This window comes from Oncorhynchus nerka, linkage group LG3 (genome assembly GCF_034236695.1).
Source record: "Oncorhynchus nerka isolate Pitt River linkage group LG3, Oner_Uvic_2.0, whole genome shotgun sequence".
NCBI lineage: Eukaryota > Metazoa > Chordata > Actinopteri > Salmoniformes > Salmonidae > Oncorhynchus > Oncorhynchus nerka.
In genome coordinates this window covers 22,019,924-22,030,116 of record NC_088398.1, presented here as the reverse complement: position 1 = coordinate 22,030,116, position 10,193 = coordinate 22,019,924, and the positions used below count along the sequence as shown (strand labels likewise).

The following is a 10,193-nucleotide window of genomic DNA, read 5'->3' as shown; positions in this document are numbered from 1 at the left end:
CTGTGGTATACAGGTGGTATTAAAATGTGTCTCATATCAGTCCACTGTGTCCGCATTGTGACCAGATTCCCTGGTCCCTCCCTGTATAAAAATGATTTGGCAGTGGAGGTGCTGGTTAACGGTGAATATACTGTAAGCAACAAAATAAAAATCGAGTCGCACATTCTATATATATAAACTCCCAGTAATTTATTGAGTAAAACTTTTAATAATGGGTGGCAGGGTACCCTAGTGGTTAGAGTGTTGGACTAGTAACCGGAAGGTTGCAAGTTCAAACCCCCGAGCTGACAAGGTATAAATCTGGGATGTATTTGTGTCACTCGGGAGCCCCTACTCCAAATCTGACGTTCTGCCCCTGAACAGGCAGTTAACCCACTGTTCCTAGGCCGTCATTGAAAATAAGAATTTGTTCTTAACTGACTTGCCTAGTTAAATAAAGATATAAATATTGATGTCAATCGTGCCACCTGGTTAGGAGGTGGGATCATAATGGTTTCACTGTCCATATTGCTGACTGCTGCCAGATCTTACAACGACAGAATATGTATTTTAGGTATCAGCTATAATACATGCTATAAGATCATATGTTATAGCAATCTGTCAGTCGATGACGTGTCACACAACCATTGGTTGATGCCCATGCAAAGTCTGAGCAGGGGATCGCGACCAATGCGTGCCTGACTACAACCGAGGTCTGCAAGGTCCGATCACAATCAGATCACAATGCATCTTGTAGTCGTCTACACCTGTCTGAAGATGAGGGCACAATCAGAATGTGGACAAGACAAAGGATGCAAGTTAGAACCAGGTATAAACAGAGCTTAACAGGTACATATCTCAGGAATATTTAGGTGAATTTTCAGAGCAGTGTAATATTATATTATTATTATATTATTAATATTATATTAATATAATTTTTTCACATTAAATATAAGCTTGTTAGTAAATGTCCTATGCAGTGGACATCAAGATGCGCTATTTTTTACCTACTATCCCCATTTAATGTAATTTTTCATATTTACTATCAACCGAGTCCTTATTAAGGCCACTACAGTTCGCATAGGCCTACAATAAAACATTTATACAATTTTTTCCCCCCAAATTATTTGTAACATGTTTTTTTTTCACGACGAACATTTATGTAACTCAGGGAGGATATTCTGCAGCTTTATTTGCTAATCGCAAATATTTGATGAACAAATGCGACTGCACCCTTTTTTATGGGAGCAAGTTTGGTGCGTTGTTACATGACGTCATCGACCATTCTGCGCAAGGATTGTATTCAACAGAATGAGCAGCTGGTTACGCTGTGTAGCCTACAGTCAATAATAGTAGAATACATGTACGTACGTTGTCTATAGCTGAATGGTAGGCTATCAACACAGCAAGGTATGTGATCTTGATTTTCAATGTAAATGAATTGCTTTGGTCAATAGGTGTTTATTGGCGGCTACAAGAATATGGAGAGGGCAGTCTGGTTAACATACGCTGATGATGTGAAGCGTTCTGTGTTTATTCTGGTACTGCGGCCAAATAAAGCCGGACATTACATTCATTCACTCACATGCAGGAATCATCTTATTATAAGTCTTATGCTATGGCATTATCCTTGGCTATCCGATGATAATGTATTGAACAAGGTGCGTGCTTGCCTTCTCAGCGAGAGGCCCAAAACCAGGCACCTTATTATCAGAGGCTGCTGAATCGTGACAGAGTATTGCCAGGCCCTTTCGGGTGTGGACTGTTAGCCAACAGACTAGACTAGCATGATAGGTTGAGCATTGTTAATTTGGTTAAAGGTTATTGAATATCTATTAAAAAATATATATATATATATATATATAGCCTATTTCTCAATTAATAATTCATTTTTTGTTTTCAACTGTATCGACCAAGATAATGAGTCCCCAAGCATGATACATTTTATATACTTTGTTTGTTAAGGTACGCTACCTTTCAAAAGTTTGGGGTCCTTGTTTTTGAAAGAAAAACATTTTTTTGGTCCATTAAAATAACATCAAATTGATCAGAAATACAGTGTAGATATAGTTTATGTTGTAAATGACTATTGTAGCTGGAAACGGCTTAAAGAAAAACGCTAATAAATGGACCATTCTCCCAATCATATGCCCATGACTGTCTAGGATAACAGGCGGTGGGCGGCAGGTGCACTTTTCATAATGGTGTTGGATGTCAACTCTATTTTAATATTTGACCTCAACCAATGGGCAGGTAGAAACTCCTACAGTTTTAGTCCATTGCCAACACCATTGGTCTAAACCTACCTGGGGAAGGGAGTTGAAGTTGGCCTGCAAAGCCATGACATAACATGTAACCTATGTTACAGGTAACCTGACAAAATGGAGAGGGGAAATTAGTGAGTACAAAAACACTCACCGTATTCTTTGAATTAACATCACAAATGTATTTGCTTTTTTGCCATATGGTTGATAAAGTAACAAGACTTTGACCGTTTCGGATGTCATTGCAGCGGTGGCTACTCCCGGGAGTATTTTGACCGCTTTATTGAAAGCCAAGACTCGTCTGTTGTGAACAAGTTCCAGCAAAAGTACTGGAAAACCAAACAGAAGATCATCAAGGTCACGGGAAAGAAAGAGGACGAACATGTCGTGGCATCAGACGCAGACCTGGATGGCAAACTGGAGGTTCGCTTCACAGATCAAATGCTTCAAATCTGTTTTGTTAACTGTGTCATGAATACATTGTCATAGATACACAGACAACTGTTGCTCCCAATTACCAAAGACCTGAGCTGACGATCTCAAGTATCAACCTTTGTTCATCTCACATAACACAGGCAGATGACTGTTAAAGATTTGCATAAAATGCATATATTTGTTGACTGGCATAAGTCATTTTTCCATGGCATTGTAGGTGTTTCACTCTGTCCAGAGAACGTGCATGGAGCTATTGAAGGTGATCGAGCAGTACCAGAGAAGAATCTGCTGTGAGTCTTTTCACCCTCACATCTGGCACCCGCTTCCATGTCGGACCCAGTTACATCTGGGTACCCAAGGTTCTTCTGGACCCGGATTCTGAAGCCCTGTGCAATCCTCTGAGTTCTACCATGTGGCTCTATCCCTCCTCTTCAGTTCTATCCCAGGAGGAGAATGAGTTGGGGCGGTTCCTGCGCTCACAGGGCTCCCAGGACCGGACCAGGGCTGGGAAGATCATGCAGGCTACCGGGAAGGCCCTCTGCTTCTCCTCCCAGCAGAGGTTTGTACCTGGACCACACTACCAGAGGACAGAGAGACTGGATATTGCAGTGTAGATAGAGAGACAGACAGGATAGGGGGCTCACATTACAAGTTAGAGAGACAGACATGCAGGATAGTAGTCTCTCTCCCTCTACCAGAGGAGACGAGACAGACTACTAGGGTAGCGAGACGGTCATGTAGGATAGTAGTTATAGGCGGTGTGTCCATAAGGCTAAGGGAATTAAATTGCCAAAAGTATCTAGCCTAATTAGCCTACTCCTTCAACATAGGCTACTACACCAGAAAGCATGATTTGGCCACAGAGAATCATTAGCTTCTTTAAAATGGGTGGCAGATTGTTGAGCAAGTAAGTGAAAGGTCGCTGGTTTGAATCCTTGAGCCGTCTAGGTGAAAAATGTGTTTAGTACCCTTGAGCAAGGCACTTTACCCTAATTGCACCTGTAAATCGCTTTGGATAAGAGCATCTTCTAAATGTAAAAATATATAAAAAAAGATTAGCTGTGGATTGTTTTAAATTGCATTGCCTTCAGTCGTAATTTCTGCAGCGTGCGCGGCAAATACCAAATAGATGATTGTTGAGTTGAGACTGTCAGTGAAAAGTAGAGGCCCAGCCAGGCATATTGCAATATTTCAAAATACAATCGCGGGAAAACATAGTTTTGAAAGCAAATGGCTATTGCTGTAAAGAGAAGACAATGAAAAGACTGTCTTTTAGTTATCAAAATTCTCAACTTAATTGAGAGAACAAACGTATCAGCACCAGCTGAGATCATCGGCTATATATCACCAGTGAGTGCACATGTTTACTGATCAGTGCCACATGAAAGTTTATTTTTGGACAATCATTTCCTCTTCCGGGTTAGATGGATGTCATACTGTAAGTATTTGTGTCTCTCCTTCTCGTATATTAGGCTTAGGAGAAGGGGAGACCATTTTCATTGATCTGTTTGTCGTTCTCAGCAAAGTAGGTTACCGTGTAATTTTTGTCGTATTTATAAAAAAAAAGATTCTGCTTATGTCTCCGGTCATATAAAGTGTAGTAGAATTTCATGAAATGTGTTTATTAAAGGCCACATTTTCCCCATGCAAAGAAAGAAGAAACATATCTGATCTAGCCTATAGCTCTACGTCACTACGCAGTCAGCCATGCATTGAACAGTCTTTTTTTGCAAACAGTGATTGAGGTATATTATTGGCCTAAATCATGACTATCCAATCTACTCATCACATTATGAATAGTAGGTTATCTTGCATAAGTCTGCAAATGTGGTGATGCACAGAATGCTATATTTATAAAGGGTACAGTTCTATGGTGAGAATTAGCTTCCTCAAACGTGAAACTCACACGCTGCCTATGATGGTAGTCTCCCTCTTACAGAGAAGATAGACTACCAGTGTAGAGAGAGATGAGGCAGAAAATTGCGTCAATTGGCTCCTAAGGGACAGGCTAGGAGTCTGCTGTGTAGAGGCAAGAAAACGGCATGCAGTGAGAGATTTGTATTATGACAGACATGGGCCTGTACTGTATCAACACCGTATCCAGAGTGTTTGAATAGAAACTGATGATTCATAATGGAGAGATTGCCATGGTAATCCACGTTGTTTCATAGGTTAATTTTGACGTACTCTTTGCGGTTCCATATTTAAGCTTTAGTGACCAATAACCCAGTCAAAAAGATTCAGGAGCAGAAAAAAGGTGAACAGACAATCGTCTTCTTTCTAAATGTATATTTTTTGTCCAGCTGCTGCTCTTCACTCATCCACATTTTGTCAGCTGCACTTCATTTGGATGAGTGGATTTGTTCTCTGTTGAGGAGTCTTTTGTCCCCCTCAGGCTGTCTCTGCGTAGTCCTTTGTCTCGCCTCTACCAGGAGGTGGAGACTTTCCGATACCGGGCCATCTCTGACACCTGGCTGACGGTGAACCGCATGGAACAGTCCAGGACGGAATACCGTGGAGCGCTGCTCTGGATGAAGGATGTATCCCAGGAGCTCGATCCAGACACACACAAACAGATGGAGAAATTCCGCAAGGTTTGGATACTCTTTAGATATTGGTCTCAATCATATCAGGATGAAGGACTGTTTGAACCGTATGAAAGAAGTCTGTGGGCCAGATTGATTAAGCATTTGTACCTGTTTCTGTATGAAGAATTACATCTAAATTTCATAGAATCAAACCTGAAAATGGAACTGTTATATGTACCAGTAGATGGTGCAATTTACTGTAAAATTGTGTGTGTGTGTGTGTGTGTGTGTGAGATTGTGTACTTTAGTATGGAGCTGATTCATGGGAACTAGGGGAAAGGCATGTTTTCTTCTGTTTTGTGTTGGTTGCACTCAGGGGTTATCTTGAGTGAGAAAGACGTCGGTTGCACTTGCAACATCTGTGTTTTCTCATGTGTGATGATCATTATTCTGTGCAATGTTACGTGTCAAAGTTATGATCCTGTCTTCAGTTGGACAATATTTAATATCTATTCTCTCCACCTCAGGTCCAAGTGCAGGTGCGAACCACTAAAACAAGCTTTGACAAACTGAAGAATGATGTCTGCCAGAAAGTCGATTTATTAGGAGCCAGCCGCTGCAATCTGCTTTCTCATGTTTTAACCACATACCAGGTATACCAGAATATCAAGGAGTGGTGTATGCACAGAAAGTTAAATAATAATTATTGCATAATAGTAATTGTTGGCTACAGCCTTGTGCGAATATGTATTTGTGTGTTTCAGACCACCCTGTTGCACTTCTGGGAGAAGACGTCTCACACTATGGCTGCCATTCATGAGAGCTTTAAGGGCTGCCAGCATTTTGAGTTCTCTACAATCAAGGTGAGGGAGGCCTCTATCATATATTTTTTCAAATTTTATTTAACTAGGCAATTCAGTTAAGAACAAATTATTATTTACAATGACTGCCTACCCCGGCCAAACCCGGACGATGCTGGGCCAATTGTGCGCCGCCCTATGGGACTCCCAATCACGGCCAGTTGCGATACAGCCTGGAATCGAACCAGGGTCTGTAGTGACGTCTCTAGCACTGAGGTGCAATGCCTTAGACCGCTGCGCCACTCTGGAGCCCTATCCCTCTGTTAAGCTGTATCATCTTTGTCAGGATTTTGGAATCGGTGAATAGTCTATGATATACTCAAAAGGTGTCTGTACAGTGTTGTACTTTACATTAAGAAGGAACTGTGTGTTTCACCACAGGACCTCACTTAGATGACAGCACAAGGTGTCGTTGTCAGCGTCATGTCTTGTGACGTTGTCAGTATGTCATTCTTCTACTTCCAGAGCCTCCAAGACCCCATGGATAAACTGTCATCTCAGGGATCGAAGAAAAAGAGGGAGAAGAAAGTCAAAACAAAGACGGATCTTGAGGAGACTGCAGATGGCCAGTAAGTGGAAATCCATACAACATGACAGAATGAATTTAAAGTCTTACATTAGGCTACACAGGATCCTATACTGTACACTACATGTAACATGTTTTTTTGTTGTTGTCCTTAGACTTATCTCAATAGATCCCAATGAAGAGTCCAATGAAGAAGGTAAAGAACCATAGTGCCATTGTAATGCTCACTTGATCTATAATGATGGATTTAAGGCTAGATTAAATCAGATTCCCAACACCCGCATAGCTGTTGTGTTGAGTGTCTGAGGTGGAACTGTGTTAGAGCTGTCAAAACCACAAGCGGTTGCCGGCATTATACCTATCACATTGGCTGCATGGAGTCTGGGTTAACGCTAAATTTGATTGAATCTAGGCCTTAAATTAAGTTACCATGCACTTTTCATGATCATCCTGTGCAGCTCAAACCAAGACACCTTCTGGACAATTCTTTGAAGACATCGACCTTAATAGACAAATGACAGGTAATGTACAGAAGCACCACCTCAACGTGTGTCCTAGTGTCCTAAATTAATATCAGAGAAAAATATATGAACAGATCATGTATAATTATTTATTTTACCACCAAAAACATATCATCAACTACCCGTTATTACCCGTTATTAGGCCCACTGCCCACCTCTAAATAACACAGTATTTGATTGGTTATTCCAGGGCCTGAGGATCTTCTCTCAGCCTTCTCTCGTCAGGAGCAGGAGGAGGGTGGAGAGAGGGACAGCATGGCCTTGTTGAATGAGATTCTGGGCAGCACGTCTCTGGATGAGGGCGAGTTCTCACAGGAGTGGCAGGAGGTGTTTGGTAAGGGGGACCAGGGGAGCGGAGCCACTAGTAGAGGGGGCCTAGTGGAACCCCAGCAGGAGGAAGACTCCTCCATCTTCCTCCCATCTCACCTCCTGGACCAGAACAGGAACAACCTCCAATCTTCTCTCTCAGGTCAGAGGTCAAATACAAGACTGTTGTGCATATTTATTCATTGGTCAGATTGCATTGCTCTTTATTGAAAAACAAACCATGTGAAGCATCACCGTGTAGTTCTTCAAAAACACAGGATTTTGTGGAGAGAGAACATGTACAGTGAGGGGAAAAAACTATTTGATCCCCTGCTGATTTTGTACGTTTGCCCACTGACAAAGAAATGACCCGTCTATAATTTTAATGGTAGGTTTATTTGAACAGTGAGAGACAGAATAACAACAACAAAATCCAGAAAAACACATGTCAAAAACGCTATAAAGTGATTTGCATTTTAATGAGGGAAATAAGTATTTGACCCCCTCTCAATCAGAAAGTTTTCTGGCTCCCAGGTGTATTTTATACAGGTAACGAGCCGAGATTAGGAGCACACTCTTGAAGGGATTGCTCCTAATCTCAGTTTGGCACCTGTATAAAAGACACCTGTCCACAGAAGCAATCAATCAGATTCTTAACTCTCCACCATGGCCAAGACCAAAGAACTATCCAAGGATGTCAGCGACAAGATTGTAGACCTACACAAGGCTGGAATGGGCTACAAGACCATCGCCAAGCAGCTTGGTGACAACAGTTGGTGCGTTTATTCGCATATGGAAGAAACACAAAAGAACTGTCAATCTCCCTTGGCCTGGAGCTCCATGCAATATGTCACCTGATGGAGTTGCAATGATCATGAGAACGGTGAGGAATCAGCCCAGAACTACACGGGAGGATCTTGTCAATGATCTCAAGGCAGCTGGGACCATAGTCATCAAGAAAACAATTGGTAACACACTACGCCGTGAAGGACTGAAATCCTGCAGCGCCCGCAAGGTCCCCCTGCTCAAGAAAGCACATATACATGCCCGTCTGAAGTTTGCCAGAGGACAACTGGGCGAAAGTGTTGTGATCTCAGGTGAGATCAAAATGGAGCTCTTTGGCATCAACTCAACTCGCCGTGTTTGGAGGAGGAATGCTGCCTATGACCCCAAGAACACCATCCCCACCGTCAAACATGGAGGTGGAAACATGCTTTGGGGGTGTTTTTCTGCTAAGGGGACAGGACAACTTCACCGCATCAAAGGGATGATGGACGGGGCCATGTACCGTCAAATCTTGGGTGAGAACCTCCTTCCCTCAGCCAGGGCATTGAAAATGGGTTGTGGATGGGTATTCCAGCATGACAATGACCCAAAACACACTGCCAAGGCAACAAAGGAGTGGCTCAAGAAGAAGCAAATTAAGGTCCTGGAGTGGCCTAGCCAGTCTCCAGACCTTAATCCCATAGAAAATCTGTGGAGGGAGCTGAAGGTTCGAGTTGCCAAACGTCAGCCTCGAAACCTTAATGACTTGGAGAAGATCTGCAAAGAGGAGTGCGACAAAATCCCTCTTGAGATGTGTGCAAACCTGGTGGCCAACTACAAGAAAGGTCTGACCTCTGATTGCCAACAAGGGTTTTGCCACCAAGTACTAAGTCATGTTTTGCAGAGGGGTCAAATACTTATTTCCCCCATTAAAATGCAAATCAATTTATAACATTTTTGACATGCGTTTTCTGGATTATTTTGTTGTTATTCTGTCTCTCACTGTTCAAATAAACCTACCATTAAAATTATAGACGGATCATTTCTTTGTCAGTGGGCAAACGTACAAAATCAGGATCAAATACTTTTTCCCTCACTATAAAAGATCATCCTTGATTAAATTGAGGAGAAATCCCTGACCAGAGTATGAAGCATGAAACAATTGAATCATCAATTTGTGTTATTAGCGTAATTAAATTCAACCCTGTGGTTGGTTAGATTTTATGAATGAGCCCAGAAATGACATAATTAGGGCTGTGCAGTTGGCCAGATTTTTTCTTTTTCTTCACCATGCATAACTATTTCCACACAGAAAGTGGCCCTAAAATGATTTTTTAAAATTTATTTTTTTACTACAGCTGTGTTAGTAATAGGCACTGGCTATTTGATTCGCTTACCCATAGCTAATTACTCATCTCTTTCCATTCCATTTCTCTCTGGGTCTGGGCAGTGACTACTACAGTAGTCCCTCATCTGTTTTTGTGTTTGTCTATATTCACATACGGGCTAGTGAGGTGAACAGTCCCACTGAAATATAATATTTTAACCTCATGTGGATCTAAATGAATTACTAAACACATTTCTACTTCACACCACACTTGTGAAGGGTACATACATACTTGTACATGCGTGAAACAGGACAAATATAAATAAGTACCCCTTATTTGACCTTTGAAATGGTTGACTGACAATTGTATTTTGGAGAACATAGATTTAGTGAAGACATGCAGTGTTCAATAATTGCAATATTCTTGTCTATTGCACAAAGTCAAAAGTTCTGTGTGAAAGTAATTTATTGTCTCCTGGATCAAGCAACGATGTGTATCCCCTCAAGATGGATCTAAATCTGAATCTCCCTTCCAGATTGGGCCACGAGCATTCCACAGCCCATCTCCCAGGCAACAGCGCAATCATCTGGAGCCAATCAGAACCCCTCTAGGCCAGCAGCAGTGAGAGGTAGGATTGGGCCAAATGTGTAAAACCAATGAATAGAATTGTAAGGGTTTAGC

General features: G+C 41.8%; 2 protein-coding genes across 7 annotated transcripts in view; one reads left to right on the top strand and one right to left on the bottom strand.

Moving 5' to 3' along the window:
- The first annotated feature begins 757 nt into the window (after positions 1-757).
- The window catches only part of LOC115104746 (islet cell autoantigen 1-like), a 10,814-nt gene continuing 1,378 nt past the window's right edge, over positions 758-10,193 (top strand). The window contains exons 1-13 of one of the 2 annotated variants that reach the window (XM_065009797.1): positions 758-828; positions 2,348-2,377; positions 2,492-2,666; positions 2,896-2,968; positions 3,114-3,237; positions 5,074-5,272; positions 5,734-5,859; positions 5,971-6,069; positions 6,532-6,635; positions 6,748-6,788; positions 7,051-7,113; positions 7,304-7,582; positions 10,048-10,140. In XM_065009797.1, the coding sequence (XP_064865869.1) occupies positions 2,361-2,377; positions 2,492-2,666; positions 2,896-2,968; positions 3,114-3,237; positions 5,074-5,272; positions 5,734-5,859; positions 5,971-6,069; positions 6,532-6,635; positions 6,748-6,788; positions 7,051-7,113; positions 7,304-7,582; positions 10,048-10,140 (1,393 nt within the window). In that variant the 5' untranslated portion in view covers positions 758-828; positions 2,348-2,360. Of the gene's footprint in view, positions 829-1,263; positions 1,390-2,347; positions 2,378-2,491; positions 2,667-2,895; positions 2,969-3,113; positions 3,238-5,073; positions 5,273-5,733; positions 5,860-5,970; positions 6,070-6,531; positions 6,636-6,747; positions 6,789-7,050; positions 7,114-7,303; positions 7,583-10,047; positions 10,141-10,193 lie in introns of those variants that run through there. The other variant, XM_029626099.2, reaches the window with a different exon arrangement.
- Positions 6,086-10,193, bottom strand: part of LOC115104696 (glucocorticoid-induced transcript 1 protein-like) — a 23,822-nt gene continuing 19,714 nt past the window's right edge. Inside the window, exons 10-12 of one of the 5 annotated variants that reach the window (XR_003859803.2) lie at positions 7,246-7,602; positions 7,022-7,094; positions 6,086-6,562 (exon numbers count right to left, since the gene is read on the bottom strand). The gene's annotated coding sequence lies outside the window, so the exon portion shown is untranslated. Of the gene's footprint in view, positions 7,095-7,188; positions 7,603-10,193 lie in introns of those variants that run through there. The other 4 variants (XR_003859805.2, XR_003859800.2, XR_003859804.2 and 1 more) reach the window with 4 other exon arrangements.